Genomic DNA, 17,008 nt, shown 5'->3' on the forward strand with positions numbered 1-17,008 from the left:
TAGCAACCAGTAGTGAAAGCAGAATGGAAAACAGGTCCACTGGACTCATTGCCCTTTGGTCCCAGGATCTGCGGGTCTGAAAGTTTCTCAGATGTCATCATGGCTTCCTCTCTGATAAACCTGAAGATATGAATTTGTTTTATTTCCAGTCTTCTAAAAATTAATTCTAAAGTAATACCTGTTCCTTGAAGACAACTTGAAAAGACAGAAAAGAAAGGGGTGGGGGGAGAAAACCAACCAATGACTCATTCCTCCAGCACGACAAAGATGCAATCAGAAAATAATTCGTAAGTTCCTTGAATGATCCCAAACTTTGACGTGAATCTTTGATTCCTATTACCCTTCCCCCAACAGAAACTATGTATTTAACTGTCTATTCATCCCTCTGAGTTTTTTTCTCCCAAAAGACTCCATGGAGCTAAGGCGATAGAACTGACAACTGTAAAGTGCTTGAGAAAGAGCAAGAGAAAGAATGGGGGCTACAGGGATTGACCTCTCTTTGCCAGCCTCTTCCCACTGATGACAGTCGTGATGTTTGAGTTGAGTATTTAACATCAAGAATATAGGCTGATCTGCCGGTAAGAATTCTCCAGGTTCCAGAGGCAGAGCAATTGGGAAATACAGTCATTGCAAAAGATGTGAAAAGATTTCATTAGGGAAGCCACACCACAGTGGGTGTGGTCTTAATATCAGGCAGGTGCCTCCAGGGGTGAGGAGAAGCCCCGGAGGAAGTGGTGTGGCCGTGGCTCCCGGAGCCTCCATCACCTGCCCAATCAGGCCAGCTAATTTTATTGGTCTTCAGTCTACTTTTCCAAGAGGCCATGGAAGTATAAATAATAAAGCAAGAAAATTGCATCCATTGGCTGGCTCCGTGGACTTCTGAATGTACTGTGAGTATGATATCTCCCCTTTGGAAAGGTCAAGTGCTTCCTGTGTATTCCACACCAAGTCTGCTTCAGATCACAGGAGGATACAGTACAGTCCCTGGGTGGGTGTCTTGAAGAAAATTCTGCAGACGTCCCAAATCTGGGGAAGCCCTCTTGATCGTTTTCAGGGATGTCTGTCTCCTGTGCTTTTCTGGAGGAAAAGCCTTAATGGGTGTGGGAATGGGAGTTGCCCAGGGGCATAAGGGGGCCCCTCCAAATTGGGTCCGTCCCTGCCCTGTAGTTCTGGTCATGGTTAGCCTTGTCTGTGAGCTGCCTGTGTATCTTCCTCTTTCTCCCTGGGGACAGAGGCTGTATCCATCAGCGTACTATGTCATGGAGAAGGTGAGTTCAAGCAGCCCGCTTCATGTATTTTTGCAGAATTGGCTTAACAGATTGGATTCCCGCTCTAACCCGGCAAATGCCCAGTGTGACCTTGGATAGCTCCTTAGTCTGCTGTGGGACTCAGGTTCCCCTTTATAGCACGAGTGGCCCAAGGCTGATGGTAACTCAACCTTTCCAACCCTCGTAGTCCCTCATCCTAGAATGACGTCACCAAAGGCAGGAGGAGCAGGCCAGGCAAAGAGCTGGGAAGTCCAGAGGATTTGAAGAAGTCTGCAGGGCTGGCTCTGGGTATCACCTCTTAGAAGAGAGAGCTCCATGCTTGGGTTCCCAAGGAGGCTGTGGGTCAGTCAGCAGCATCAGCAGGGACCATTTCTTGGATGTTGGTCCAGCAACCCAGTGCCTGGTACATAGCGAAGGCCCAAAATATTTCTTAAGAGAATGAAGGCAGAAATCTCCAGGACAAATTTAGAGGTGAGATGATGGACTCGTGTTCCATCCTCTTTGCTTCCCAGGAAGGAGGATAAATTAGTCTATTGCCAGAGTCGCTAGATTTCTTTCACGAGCCTTCCCTCACTTCCAACAGGGGAAAGAGGATGTGTCTCACCACCACTTGGCTCTAAACTTACTTTGAAAAATAATAACTTCTAATATGTCTAGAGTGATCTCCTTTTAAGACAACATCAATCCCTTAAAGCAGGTGGACCACAAATCATGCGTGGGACATCTCCTCGGCTGAGGGGATTGTGTGCTGGTCCTCTGGGATGCCAAGGCCCATCTTTAGGAAGGGTCCCTCAGGTCTCTCAGCCCTAGGGAGGGTTCTGAATTTATCTAAGTATTGTGCACTCTGTGGAGAACTCTGGAAAGGCTTAGAGGAAAGCTGGGGTCTCAAAGGGCCTGGGGTCCCTTGGGGCAGGGAGGACTGCTGTGTTCAGCCTGGGCCAGTGGAAGCCCCTCATTAAGTGGGGGGCCCCCGGGCTGGTGCACACTCATTCCTGGGGGCTCAAGCGATTAGGGATGGAAACTCATCCAAAGCATCCCAAACTTTTTCATCTCATTGGCTTGAGGATGGAAAACTTTTCCTTGCCAGTCAGTGTCATCACATGGAAGAAAGACAGGATAGCAGATAGTTGGGAGAGAAGTGACTTGGGGAGGGCGGAGGGAGGTCTCTGCCCTGTGAGTCAATGGTTCCAAACTGCTAAGCACTGAGTAGCTCTTCTGTGTCCTGATGTGGCTTCTATTTGTTGGTGTCTTGATTCCTCAAATTACTGGTGACAAGAAGGATGAAAGTAACTTGTAAAATTACAGATACTATTATTGTCAAAAGTGCCATCATATCTGCTGTCCCCACCCCTTGGCGCCTTTGACTGGGCTTAGCAGGGCAACCATGGGTAACCCCTCCGTGTGTAGACCCAAGACACCTGAACCACTTTGCCAAAGGGCTTCTGGTTTATACCTGGAATATACCTGCTTTGCATCTTTCTTTAAGATAAATGATTCCTGAGTCAGGGCCATGCTAGTTCATCTACTAAGAGAAGAAAACTATTCTCTGAAATTACTAGAGAAGGTGGGACCAGGACAGTCAGAGAAGGGTTGAAATCTCTTTTCCTTCTTTTTCAATTAATGTATTGGGGGAGAGGTAATTAGGCTTATTTATTTGTTTATTAGCTTTAGAGGAGGTACTGGAGACTGAACGCAGAACGTCATGCATGCTAAGCACACACTCTGCTGCTGAGTTGTACCGCCCCCCCCCCCCCGCCGCAAGAGCTGAAATCTTGATTACAGCTTTATCTGCCCCATGTCTTCTCCACAGAGTTCGGTTTCTATCCTGTTCCTCTCCTTCTTTATTTTATTCCCTCATTGTATTTCGAGGGACAACCAAACGCATACACTTCCAAATAAAAATGAAACAAGAATTGCTCAACTTGGGCAATGTATCAGTTTATTGGGAAACAACCAGTCCCTTGGGCATTTTAATTGACAGGATTAAAAAATTAGCCTACTCAGGCGTCTAGGACGGGTACCCATCTGACAAGTTTGGGTCAGTTTAGGGCCTGTGTTGACGGATGGAAAGGCCCAGAAATGGAGCCAGTGTGGACTGTTTGGAGGGGAGGAAGGCCAGGCTGTGGACAATCAGTGGGCCTGGGCAGGAGGCCCGTGGAAACCGCTATGACACAGATTTAGAGATGGGGAGGAAGCTGAGGCCTGGCAGGGTGTGAGCTGTGTCCTAGGGGCTGGGGGCTGTGAGCTGGTTAGCAGCATCCAGTGGGGAGGAGGACAGGTACAACTCCCCCACTTAATAGATGAAGATGCTGACGCTGAAGAGTGAAGAGGCTTATTCTTAAACACCAAAGACATGAACAGGAGAAGACCGAGATCCAGACTTTCAACTCCATGATCAGTTCCTCTTCCTGAAACTCGGCGAAATAGGGAAAACCTTTTCGATGTCACTGACTGGGCATCACTGTGGAACTATGTATGTGGGCCGTCTGTGCCAGAAAAGTGTTTCTGGAATACAGCTGCCAGTAGTTTCCCTTTGATACAGGAAAAATGGGGCGGGAGAGGATGGCAAGTCACTGGGATGCGCCCCATCAAGCGAGCATCCTTGGCTTTGCACAGGAAAGAATTCAAGAGCTAGCCATGGTAGAGTGAAGGCAGATGTATTCAGAGAGATGCACACTCCATAGACAGAGTGCAGGCTGTCTCGGAGGCCAAGGAGGCCACGAGACGTGGGGGTGGGTGTTTAAAGCAAAATTAGATACATACACCATGGACGGAGTGCGGGCCATCTCAGAAGGCAAGAGAAAAGAGAGGGGTGGGGGAGGGAGAGAGAGATTGAGAGAGTGAACCCTGGGAGGAGGGGCTTAGCCTTTATGGGCTGGGTAACTTCATATGCTAACAAATGGGAGGATTATTCCAACTTCTTTGAGGAAGGTGCCGGGAATCCCAGGAACTGGGCCATCACCCACTTTTTGACCTTTCATGATCAGCCTTGAAACTGTCCTGGCCCCTGCGGGCGTGCCATTTGGCGGCTGCTGTACTGCAATGGGCATATATTGAAAGTCAAGGTCTCCTGGGGGTTGAATCTTCCGCCATCTTGGTGCTAATTGCTGTGTCATTCTTTTAAAGGTTGTGCCCTGCCCCCTTCCCTCCTGCCTCACCTTCCCTGCTCTGGATTCTGGCCCTGACCTGTCCCAACACACACGTGGCTCCTGGGGCAAGTTGCTTTACTGCTTCGCATCTCACCTGGCTGGTCACCCTGCTGCCAAGAATGTTCTCGAGCTCCCTGACAGCCGTGGCCTAACTTCTGCGCTCTCAGGCCTGGGGAACTAGTGCACACAAAGGCGGCCAGCTGCTCTGGAAAGGAGAAGCTTCTATTTTTAAACCAGGCAGGCTATGCATGGTCCAGCGCTCTAACCTGAGAGATTGAATCCTTTCCATTTTCGATTTTCTTTCTTTTATCTGAAACAACCTCAGGGATTTTACTGATCTTCTCTTCAAAAATCTATTTTAAGACAGCCACATGAGCCTTTGTTCATCACCAGCTGTTTTTAATTTTTACTGAAAACTGTGTTATTAGGAATGAAAGGTACTTAGAGATCACTTAGGCTCAGAGAGGGAAAGCTCCTTCCTCAGTGTCACACAGCCAGGAAGTGTGAGATCAGGGCCAGGACTCCTGTCTGCCTGGTAGTCCCCACAGTAAAAAAACAAACAAACAAAACAAAAACTTACATTTGTTAGGACACTTTTGTCTCAAAGTAACTGACCACGTAACTCACACTAGCATCACTGGAAGTCTTGGGGCAGGTTGGGCTCCAAGTGAGCTTACTCTGTGGCCCCAGCGCCAGTGTCTCTGCAAAGCCCTCACATGCATCTCTGTGTTCGGGTTTCATCCTGGCATCACTCCCCTCGTGGTGTCACTGAACAGAAGTTTGCATGCCTGACGCACAGTGAGGTCAAACAAACCAAAACATCAGAGTTTGGTTTATTGCGGGGCCAAGCAAGGAGGATGGACGGCTTGTGCTCAAAAAACCCAAACTCCCTGATGGTTTTTAGGGAAAGTATTTATAGGCAAAATCTGGGGGGAGGACTGCAGGGTGTGGACTTTCTTCTGATTGTCTGGTGATGAGATAACAGGGCGGGGTCCCAGAATCCTGTGCTCAGCAGGAAGTTGCCATCCTCCACCTGGGAGGGGGCCTTGGTTCTCACAGAAGAACTCAGAGATTTGTTGCATCTATTCCTTGAGGAGGAACCAGGACCTGCCCCAAGATTATTGTTTCTTGACTGTTCCTCCTTTCTTTCTGCATTCCCTCCCTTCCCTGATTAGCAACTGTTTGAATCTGCCCTTTGGAACTCAGGGAAGGTCAAGAATGAAGCCTATTTCCTACAAACAGGAAACAGGGACACGGAAAGGATTTGTAGCAGGGGGGACCCCACAGGGGCCTGCTCTTTCAATCCTGACCCAATCAGAGCCCCTCTTAGAGCTGGGGATGGGGTCCCTGTCCCTGAAGCACTTGGGCTGCCTAAGGGAATGGTCCACACCCGCCCCTGAAAAACAGCGAAGTTTTGTTAGGAAGATGGAAGGGGATGCGGGACGCAATGGCAGTGTCTATAGAACTCCCAAACACTGGGCCCCAGGCTCCCTGCAGACTCGTGTCCACTGTGATGCTGTCTGTATCCACAGCACCTGGCGTAGAGGGTTTAGGGGTGCGAAGAACATGGAGTTTGGGGTGCTCCTAGGCGCAAGCCCTGTGCTGCTGTCCAACTGTCCTCTCCTTCCATCAACTGGAAAGAGCCTCCTCAGTGCAGGCACTAGAGATTTAGCTGCAGTGGACCGTGTTCTGCTGGACCCAGGTCCCCGAGGCCAGTGGTGCTGTGAGGGTGAGCTGTTACCAGCTCACAGCTGTCACCAGCTCACAGCTGTCCTCCCCACTCCGGAAAAGTGCCCTTGGCTGATAGGAGCTAAATGACCCAGGAAGTTGTACCCCAGGCCATGCATCCTGGGGGCAGACCACCAACTGACTGACTGATTCCCTCTGAAGGCCAGTCCCTTTGCCTCAGGCCAGTGCTGCCAGGGGAGTCTCCAGGTCAAGACTAGATGTTATCTGGGACTGCATCCTGGCTGGGCTCCTTCCCTCTCCTGCCCTGCTTCCCTCACTTCCCGAGGGGCCACATCCTCAACACACAACGTACATCTGAACCCTCGTCTCAGGCTCTGCTTCTCAGAAACCCAATCCAAGACAACCAGGAATAGCCTTTCCTATTGAGGAGCTTGCCATCTCCCACAGATTACAGGTACACAGAGATGTAAACTACAGAGGGAAAAATAGGAAGTGACAGCAAAGGACCAAGTAAAGAAATCGGCCTTATTTAACATAAAAACTGGTCTAAAAAGTCATCAACAGTAACATGTGCAGCTACAGAAATGAACAAGCTTTTTGGAATACTACACTTTTGGCAGCTCTCTGCTGTATAAAGGCTAAAGATGAAAAGAAAACTGAAAATAAAATTTTTGTCTCCTCTAAACCTCACAGTCTTATTGGGAGATGTCAAAGCTGAGAGGTAGTGAAACAAGGAGCTGTCCTGGAGCCAAGCAGATTTGGCTTTTTCTCTCCATGACACCACCCCCTTTGCTTTCCTGGAAGAAGTCTAGGGAAGGAAGTTTACTAGAGACCTGGGTTCTCCTGGGGTGGGTATCTACCACTTACCATGTGATCTTAGACAAAGGATTTTATTTCTGCAAACCAGAATTCTTGGTTGTAAGGAAAAAATCCAACTCAAACCAGCCAGCCCTAAAAGGGATCTTTACTGGCTCTTATAACTTTGAAAAGAGGAAGTGGATGGGCTTCAGGTAAAGCTCAATCCGGGGACTCCAAAGATGTCACCAAATATGTCTTCTCATTTCTTTCTTTCCATTTCTCTCTCTTATCTCTCCTTCTCTATGTGGATGTTATGTCCACATTCAGGTTCAAGGTTTTACCATTAAGCCAGTCACCAGAGTTCAGAGGGCTTTGCATTCTCAAAGACAAGCGCTGATGGATCTGATGATCTCTCATTCCTTAACCAATCAGTGTGGAAGGGGAACAGATTATTATGATGGCCTAGCCTGGATCACATGCCCACACTGTGGGGTATCCTTTTTTTGTGACCCAATGGAGTGGAGGGAGCAGTTTCTCAAAGGATCTGAGATACTGTTACTATAGGAAGGGGGAGAGGGATACAAAAACAAGAGCTATCTTCTACATTCTGATTTCTCATTTGTGCAGTCACTTTTAGTCCCCAAGGTGATGGCAAGGGTTAAATGTTACAGTGGATGTCAAAGCCCTTATAAACTGCTATGCACAACACATGCTGGTCACTGTATGACTTCCTCTATCTGGTGTTCCCCGTGGGCAAGATAGGAGCAATGGGATTCTTTTGTTATTGTTTCTGCTAACCTCAGGCCCACTACTCAACAGGACAATCTTCAAGGAAAATGAACCCCACGCTGGGCCTAGGCCTGCTTCTTGCTGGCCTCCTCACCGTGGAAGGTCTTCTGAAGCCCAGCTTCTCTCCCAAGAATTATGAAGCTGTGAGCCAGGACCAAGCATGGAAGGGAAGAAGGGCAGCTCAGGAGATAGCAAAGCGAAATGCAGACTTTGGCTTCAAGCTGTACAAGAAGCTGTCTTCCAACAGCCCTGACAAGAACATCTTCTTCTCTCCCTGGAGCATCGCTATGGCCTTCTCCATGCTGTCCATTGGTGCCCAAGACTCCACCCTGGCCGAGATCAAGCAGGGCTTCAACTTCCAGAATATGCAAGAGAAAGACCTTCATGAAGGTTTCCATTACCTTATCCAGAGGCTGAACCAGGAGAACCAGGACCGTAAGCTAGGCGTCGGGAATGCCTTGTTCATTGACCAGAAGCTAAAGCCATTGAAGAAGTTTCTGACAGATGTCAAGAACCTGTATGAGGCAGACACTGTCCCCACCAACTTCCAGAATTTGGAAGATGCTCAGAATCGAATCAATGACTATGTCAGTCAGAAAACCCACAGGAAAATCAATGACTTGGTCAAGAATATAGACCCTGGCACTGTGATGATTCTTATAAATTATGTTTTCTTTCGAGGTAAGGCTTGGGGCATGAAAGCTCGAAAAGGGTAGGATGACCAGTAGACTTGAGTTAAAAACTTGGGTTGTCCACCTGCTTGGTCTGTGACCTTTGATTCACATGCAGTTAGTCTGTTAGAACCCTACTTTTCTTACCTGAAAAATGAGTACCTTGATATATAACTCATAGGGTGGTTATTGGGACTCAAAGTGAAAATGTATGCAAAATGAATCTTTTGAAATATATTCCCCATATGTACATTTTTATTATTACTGATTATCCTAACACAACGTTAGTTGTAGAGTTTGGAGTGATACTCTTTTCTGTGTTTCTTAGATGAGGAAAGTGAAATTCAGAGAGAGATTAATTGACTTACTCAAAGTTACAAAGCCAGTCAATGAAAGTCAAGACTAGAATCCACTTCTCTTGACCTGGAACTGTGCACTCTCCATCATACAAGTAGACACCCACAGTGGTGATGGCATTGATGATGGTGATCATGACCTCATTGGTAGGTGCCTTGGTCTCCCAACCACATGTTGTAGATTCTCCAAGTCTGATAGTGAAAAATAATATTCCCAAATCCAAGCTTCGTCTACCATTACCATACACACCCACTCGCACCACACACACACACACACACACAGGTTGGCCAACATAGGTGAGAATAGAGGCCAACATCCCTCAGGCCAGGCAAGATCACTGTTGGGCTATCAGTAACACAGTCCTAAATATGGAAGTTCAGCTCTCCCAGAATCCACAAGGAGATCAATGGCTATAGGAAAAAAAGGAAAAAAAAAAAAAAAGAAGAAGAAGAAGAAGTGATCATGGTAGACTGAAATCTCAGTCTCCCAAAGCAGGGAAGAAAGGAGAATCAGGAATTTCCCAAAGTCCCTACATCCTTAGATTACATCAAAAACAGCAGAGACAGTGATGCTGACGATGACGAGCACCCACTCAGCACTCAGCACACACCGTCACTGAGCTCCGCCACATTTCCCCACTAAACCTCACGGCAGCCTATGAGTTTCCCGTGAAAATCTCCACTCTGTAGATAAGGCCACTGAAGCCTGGGGAGGCTGAGACACTTGTCCAAGGTCATCCTTCTAGAGCAATAAAGCCACAATTTGAACTCAGGGACTTGGCCCTAAGGGTCTTATACTGAGGGCTCTGGAGATAGTGAGTATGAGGGTCAGAGTCCATGGCCAGTTTTGTCAGAGTCCTCAGGGTCAGAGAGGAGAGGTCCAGATGCCCAGCTTTGGGAGCTCACTGCCCTTCAGCAGGCTCCCAAGGGCAGCCTGTTATATTAGATTCCTTAGTCTCACATAAGAATGACCCCTCCAGGGCTGATTTTAGAATAGACTTGAGTGCTTTCACTCACATCAGACCCAGACAACCCCCACCAGATGCAATCCAGTTCCCGCTTCTGTAACAGAATCCATGGCCTTTCTCAGTCTCAGGAGCACCTGGGCTTAGGGGAGTCTGAGGCTCCCCTCCCAGCTCAGCAGCCCTGATCCTGGCATCTTTGGGAACTGATCGTCATCAGGGCCAAGCCCACTTTACCAGAAGTCTCCAGGGCATGGCATGTGGGCAAGGATTTCTGTGACCCTGCTCTGATATCGCAGAGCGTCTAGACCCTTTCCTTAAATCCATGTGGACGGAGACTCAGTGGTTAATTGGATTCAGTAACCTCTTCACCCTCAGGACACTCATCTTACTTTTTCCTTCTTCAATCTTAAGCCAGGTGGCAACATGAGTTTGATCCTAAATCAACTAAAGAGGAAGACTTCATTCTGGACAGAAACAAGGCAGTGAAGGTGCCCATGATGTTCCACGGGGGCATGTATGAGGTTGGCCACGATGACCAGCTCTCCTGCACTGTCCTGGAAATGCCCTACCAGGGCAACATCACAGCCATCTTCGTTCTTCCTGATGAGGGCAAAATGAAGAACGTGGAGGAAGCCTTGGGGTTGGACACTTTCTTCAGATGGAAAGAATTACTCTCTCGAAGGTAAAGAGGGTGCCTGATGAGTACATCATCTTCCTTCTTCCTCCCTTCCCTCCCACTGTCTTTGCTTCCTCTATCCCAGATTTATGGAGCTCTGACCCCACGGCCAAGTCCTATTCTGGGCTCCATGATGAACTTCTATTTTGGTAGGAAGTAGACTTGGAAAACAAATCATAGAAATATAGTGAAGCCTTTGCTTTCAGAGGAAGACGCTTAAACATTGTGAGAGTGCCGAGGATGGAGAGAAACTTGGTGGGTGGTGGTGGTCAGGAGGGGCTTCATGGAGCACATGGAGTTTGTGCTAAGTCTTCGAGACTGAATAGTGGTACCCATGGAAGGGAGAGGAGTGACAGGAGCCTAGACAGAAGGAAGATGTGAGGACAAACACTTGGAATGTCAATGGGAGCTGTGAGTTTTTCATTGTACATAGAATGTTTTCAACAGTGGTGTCATAATAAAACCCGTGACGTGTGCACCAATGAAGTTATACTAATCATAGCTGTAGGACGGAAGTGAGTAAAGAGGTTCCTTTCAAAACATAAAATTAGAACAGATTTAAGGTAAGCCTCCAGCATCCTTCCCAGGCATTTGCCTACTGACAGCTTCTCTTGGGAAAGGTGAGAACTAGCGGCAGTCACGTCCTGGGAACTTGGTGTCAGTGCAGACGGGCACAGTGCCTTGAAAGCTGAAGGGCTAGGGCAGGGCCTCTGGCAGCCAGGAGGGCCGGGTCTATGGTGGACAGGGCAGCTTCCACTTGGGTAGAAGTGGTGTCAGGATGTCTTCCTCCTTGGTCCCTGCCCTCTCCTTTCCACTTTGCCCCCACCATCATTCTCCACCCAAAGGGTCTTTATTGAGAAGCTCTGCCATTGCCAGCATGCTGTCAGGAGCTGAGGAGGGTTCTAAGAGGCAGAGAGGGTGCTAGAACTGAGCTGGGATACCGAAGGGTGGTAACTGAGCCAAGGCAGTTTCTTTCATTGGGGAACACACACTTGAAGGAATTACAGAATGCAATTAGATGTATCACTTTAGTTGAAAGCTTATGGGAGAGAAATTCTAGTTCTGGATGCTTTAGATAAAGTCCACCCCTGAGGGTGACCCAGGAGGCATCAGGGTGCAACATAGATGGTGCAGGAGGGAAAGGCAGGAATGAGATCCTTGGAGAGACAGGAAGAAATGGGGTCTTTGGACAGGTGGACAGGAATCCAGGGCCCACACGTGCCTCAGGACACCTGATCCCAGGCCCCAGGCAGGGAGGCCAACTTGGGTCCCACCCAAAGAGGATGTAAAGCTGCTCATTCAAGGCCAGGAAGATGAACTCTTGCTGATCACTGACTATGCTGAGCAGGGCCACGTGCATCTCCTTTAGCCCTCCTCTGGTCCCGCGGGTGTGATGATTACCATCATCGTTTTCACACGAGTGGCTCAGAGAGGTGAGATCATGGGCGCCAGTTCACAGAGCTCAGGGAAGGCAGAGTGGATCTGAACTCAGCACTGCTGGCTTCTGATCTCGGGGTGCTGCTGTCTCTAGCACCAGACGGCTGGGGTCGGGACTGGCTCAGGGCACAGGCATGGCTGACGCTATGGTGGGGAGACCCTCGATGGCTGTGCTAAAGGGGTCCTGAGATGGCAGGGACTTGAGGGCTTTTCTATGGATGATGCTCAGGCAAATTGCGACAGGAAGAAGGGACGTAGTGCAGAGAGCATGGGCGCTTGAAAACCGGATCCCAGTCCTCCGGGCCTCTCCTCATTCCGTGTATAGAGAGAAATTTTGAGATCTCAGGGGCTGGGAGGACAGAGGCCTCGCTCACCGTCGATTCCCAGCCCTGCTGGGAAGCTGGCAGGGCCCTCTGTCACCTTCATCACTTTCGACTCCCTAGGGTGGTGGATGTGTTCGTGCCCAGGTTGTCCATCACGGGTAGCTACGACCTGAAGAAGATGCTCTCCTACGTGGGTGTCACTAAAATCTTTGAGGAACACGGCGATCTCACCAGGATCTCCCCCTATGAAAATCTGAAAGTGAGCGAGGTAAGCCTGCCTGGCCTGGACACTGCCCTCGCCGACACAGGGGCCTGCCCGCAGCCCCGGGCCAAAGCCACTGTCCCAGCGGCTGCACGAGCCAAGATCCACCCACTCATCAGGCCAGGCTCGGACCCTAGGCACATTACGGAACCTTTCCCCATGTTTCTAGTCTTTAAAGTGGGAAATATCAGTCGAATCTTCTGGTCCTGTTTTGGAGGTCAATTCAATGCAATAAGCAATTGGTTGAAGCCTGGAACATTCATCAAGCCTCGCACTGGCCCAGACCCTCTCTCTGAGGCCTCATAAGCTTGTGAGGAGTAAGTTGTGAACATGGTCCATGTGGTCTAGAAATAAGCAAGCAAGGGACCCATGGTTTCCAGCAAGGCTGAGCCCCTGCCTTTTGGCGGCCAGCAGAGAGGACCACATGGGGTAGAGTGCCTGGATTTAGCAGATAGAACACAGGATGAGAGTTAAATTCAAATATCAGAGAAGTAATAAATGAAATGTTTTAGTTTAAGTATATCCCAAATATTGCATGGGATATACTTATGCTAAAAAAAATTTTCATCATTTATCTGAAATTCAAATTTAACAGGACATCTTGTCTTTTATCTGGCAACTCTACTTTTAGGTTCAAAAGGCATAAAGTCAGGGACGATTTCAACAAGCAGTGGTGGGTGCAGGGGAGACCTTCCAGTAGGGGGCAGCATGACCTAAAACTGGGAGGTGGAAAGGCACGGGAGTCCTGGGAGGTGGGGATTGGCTGGGGCTGTATGGATTGGCTGGAGCTGTGTGGAGCGATCCGACTTGCCAAGCTGAGCTGACAGTAGGCATGCATTCAGATTTGTTTTCCAGTTTCCAAGAGGAAGAAAGACAGTTAATAGAATTTTAAGTTTTCCTGCCACAGACTTTGCATAAACCTTCAATACCAGGTACCCCTTTCCCAGAGGCCTTTACTGAGTTCAGTGGCCCGTTTCTTTCCCACAGTTACGCGTGCTGATAGCTGTGATTCTGTATGTAAACAACGGCTATTGGCTTGCTAGTCAAATTGTCAGCATTTTGTAGAATGGAATGAAACGTATCAGTATTTCACAGAAGCCCATCAATTTCCCCGTGACAATCATGCAGTCAGATGTTGATGCCATTCGAGTGGCTCTGGGTCTGAGTCATCTCCAACAGCTACCCTGGAATCTGCCTCCCTCTCGGCATTCCACCATGAAATGGCGGATGAAAGGAGCGTGGAGCAGGCTGGAGGCTTTGGGCCAGTGATGCCACCACCTCCCTTCCATTTAGCTAAGGCTCAGCATTGTTACCATTGATGCTTCCCTGTCAGTCACGGGAAATAGAGCAAACTCCACTCCGTCTCCCACCCCCAGGCCCCCCTACCCTGCAGCTGATGTTCCCCCCGCATCATTTTTCCTTCAACTGCATCTGCTTGTTGAGTATCCTTCAGTGATGACAGAAGAAAAGCCAGGAGCCCTCGGGTGGCTGGCACCAGCCAAGTTACTGCTGTGCTGGGGGACTCTGACTGAGGCCTCGCCCTCTCTGGGCCTTTTGCCAGCCTTCGGTCATCCAGGGCCTCCGAGTGGCTTTGAAAGTACTGACCTCACTCCCGTTTCCCGCAGGCGGTGCACCAGGCTACCCTGAAGATGGACGAGAAGGGCACGGAGGGGGCCGCGGGCTCCGGAGCGCAGACCCTGCCCATGGAGGCACCATTAAGGGTCAAGATGAACAGAAGCTTTCTGCTGCTGATTCTCGAGAGGTTGAATAACCTGCTCTTCTTAGCAAAGATTGCTAATCCTTCTGGGAAATAAGGGGACATCTGGCTTGCTGCAGACCTCCACCAGGGCCTGGGGTGGAATATGTTTTGTCTCCCTGGGTTTGAGACCACAGGGACTTTCTCATCTAATCTCCCTTAATCATAAGCTCCCAAGCCACTGCCCAAGCAGGCAGCACCACCGGCTCTCAGGGCTTCTGTGCGCCATTCTTCTCCCTTGGCCCCCTCTCTGCCCACTCAAATGTCAGACACCCCACCCCTACCCACTTGATGGAGATCTCTCTCCCTGGCAGGCAGAAGGGCTTTGTGATTTAATAAACAACACCCCCAAGGTCTGCTGACTGTCAGTGGATAATTTGGGAAAGCTGTGAGCCAAGGAGAGTACCTGGGGCTCCTAGTGGGAGAGACTTGGGTTCAAATCTTAGAAACCAAGTGTTTGGGAAAGCCATACCCTCTCTGGGACTCTAGTTCCCTATAGAAATAGACAAAGATTCAGGACATGAATACCACACACCGGGGAGAGTCAGGACATGAGTGATGCTCCCTCACACCGGGGCTCTGAGGAAACTAGCCTTGGCCTTGGGTCTTTGGCAGGTACGTTACACAGATACCTACCCTCCAGCGTCCACGTGGGAGCTCTGAGCTCAGCTAAGCATCAAGGCGGATGGCAAAATGGAAGTGGGCTACTCCAGCGTTAGACGGATGCAACCTAGAATAGCGGCCACCAGGACTCAATGCCAGGTTTTCTGCCTCCAGAGTCACTATTTTGGGCACAAAATGAAGAGCCTGGCATTTGAACCGTCAGCAACTTGGTTGAAGAGTGAATGGGGTCTCTGAGCCTGTCCCAGAAAGCATGGCCCTGCAGGGTCTGCCTGTGACCACCAGGGGGCACCAGTGTTCACAGGGCTGAGATTACACGTGTGGGTCTTCTTTAAGTACCTGGATTCCTTTGCCTCCTGCTGTGAATTGCCTGTGCTAATGGGTAAGGTGTTTTGGGAGGAGGGGATCTTCAGTGGCTTGGCCCTAAGAAGCCCTACCTGGCACCAACTGCCATCCCCTGGATGTGCCTAGCAACTCACAGCTCAGTGTGCCTTTTTTGTTCTGGTCACAGCTACCCCATGGGCAGCCAGAATGGACATTCATATGACAGATGTGGAAAGTGAGGCTCAGAGAGGTGAAGTGACTCCCCTGTGTCCTCGTGGTTAGCCACAGTCAGCACACAGCGGTAGCATCTGTTTTGGGGCAGGAAGGGAGGCATTCTACATAGACCTGGGGGCCCGCTAGTCGTTCCTCAGCTCCACTCCAAGGTAAGAGAGCTGCCCTGTCCACTTTAGCAGGTGTGTATTCAGTAAGTGCTTCCTTCTCCACCTTCTCCATCCTAGGCACCCTCAGGGCCCCGGAGACCCCACCCCGACACTGGTGGTGGGGAAGGCAGCCTGGAGAGGGGTAAGGCTGGTAGAGGATGCTAAGTGCTAAGATCGGGGAGCACCAGAGTGAGTAACCCGTCTTTGAGAGGTGGAGGAGGGCAAGAAGATTGATACCCTGCGCCAAGGACACAGATATGGGAGCAGAAGACTGGGAACCCCTGTAGAGCACTTTGCAGACCATCACCACTTCCGTGGCACCAGCCTTGGGGGTGGGAGGACAACCAGATGAACACAGGAACCCTCAGGAGGCAGCTCAGATCCACAACATATGCCACTGGGGACATGGGACAAGCGGGTAAACCACTTAGTAGCTGGATGACTTGGGCATGTCATTTAAAGCCTCTGAGCCTCAGTGCCCTCTCATTTGTTAAAAGGTGCTATCCTCGCTACCAGGCGTGCTTGCCTCCTGCCTAACAAGCTCCTACTCATCCTTCAGTGCCCAGTCCATTATGACCTCTTTATGAAATGTTCTCTTCCTTTCCAGCATCTTTCCTAGCAGCCCTTCAATAAAGCACTCATCTCCATGCATTGTGATGGCTCCTGGATCTAAATTTTCCCTGCAATCAATTTTGTTTTAAACAATGACTTATGGGGCAGCAACTCCTGGGCTAGTACAAACAGACCTGACCCTTGCCTTAATGGAGTTAATATCCAGTGGGGGAAAGAGCCATGAATCGAATAACAATGCACATAAATTTATGATCGCAAGCGCCAGTGAACACGATGAAAGGCAGTTACGAGCGCTTTGAGAGTGTATAACAGGGGGGTCTGACCCAGGCTGGGGGCTCCAGCAAGGCTTCCCTGAGGACAAGACAACTGCGAAAAGCTCTGAACTCTGGGAGCATATCTGTTTTTGAATTGTAGCTATTAATTAAAACTGCATATGAGTGTGTATTTCCTTGTGTATTTAATAATACATAAAACATTGGTGGTCTTTCCAGTAGAAATTAAGCTTAATCTCTAGTGCTTTATTCATCTTCCTTTTAACTAACTTTATTCTAAAATGACTGTCACACTTCTAAAATATTTGTCTACATGATTTCCTACCTTCACAGCCATATTTTCATTCTCCACTACAGAAGTAAATTCTATTTGGGAAAAAGGGGGAGGAAGCTGGGGTGGGGAGAAGAGCAAAACTGTACCAAGCGGAGGGAACAGTATGTGCAAAGGCCTGGGGGTGGGAAGGTGGCATGGACAGGGAACTGAAATAAGGTTAATATGACAGAACAACAAAATAAGGCAGGAGGAAGTAGGCAGTGAGGCTGGAGAGGTAGGTTGGGGCTTCATGGGTCACGGAGAGAATGCTGGTCTTTAACTGAAGGACTCGGGGGCCCTTTAGCAGGAGTTTAATTGGAGGGTGACCCAGACAAACTTGTGTGTTGTAAGTGTCCCTATGGCTGCAGACTGGGTGTCCCTGTGCC

At 49.3% G+C, this 17,008-nt stretch overlaps 1 protein-coding gene across 1 annotated transcript; it reads left to right on the forward strand.

Moving 5' to 3' along the window:
• Positions 1 to 695: 695 nt before the first annotated feature.
• On the forward strand, positions 696 to 16,457 carry SERPINA12 (serpin family A member 12). The gene is made up of 5 exons (XM_010968742.3): positions 696 to 890; positions 7,724 to 8,374; positions 10,097 to 10,367; positions 12,242 to 12,389; positions 14,009 to 16,457. Exons 2-5 carry the CDS (start codon positions 7,741 to 7,743, stop codon positions 14,195 to 14,197), a joined length of 1,242 nt encoding a protein of 413 aa, XP_010967044.2. The 5' UTR covers positions 696 to 890; positions 7,724 to 7,740; the 3' UTR covers positions 14,198 to 16,457.
• Positions 16,458 to 17,008: the final 551 nt, after the last annotated feature.

This window comes from Camelus bactrianus, chromosome 6 (genome assembly GCF_048773025.1).
Source record: "Camelus bactrianus isolate YW-2024 breed Bactrian camel chromosome 6, ASM4877302v1, whole genome shotgun sequence".
Classification (NCBI taxonomy): Eukaryota; Metazoa; Chordata; class Mammalia; order Artiodactyla; family Camelidae; genus Camelus; species Camelus bactrianus.

Coding starts and splice junctions, on each gene's coding strand:
- SERPINA12 (XM_010968742.3), top strand. CDS start 7,741: ATGAACCCCACGCTGGGCCTAGGCCTGCTTCTTGCTGGCCTCCTCACC. Junction 8,375..10,096: donor AAATTATGTTTTCTTTCGAG/GTAAGGCTTGGG, acceptor TTCAATCTTAAG/CCAGGTGGCAACATGAGTTT. Junction 12,390..14,008: donor AAAATCTGAAAGTGAGCGAG/GTAAGCCTGCCT, acceptor CGTTTCCCGCAG/GCGGTGCACCAGGCTACCCT.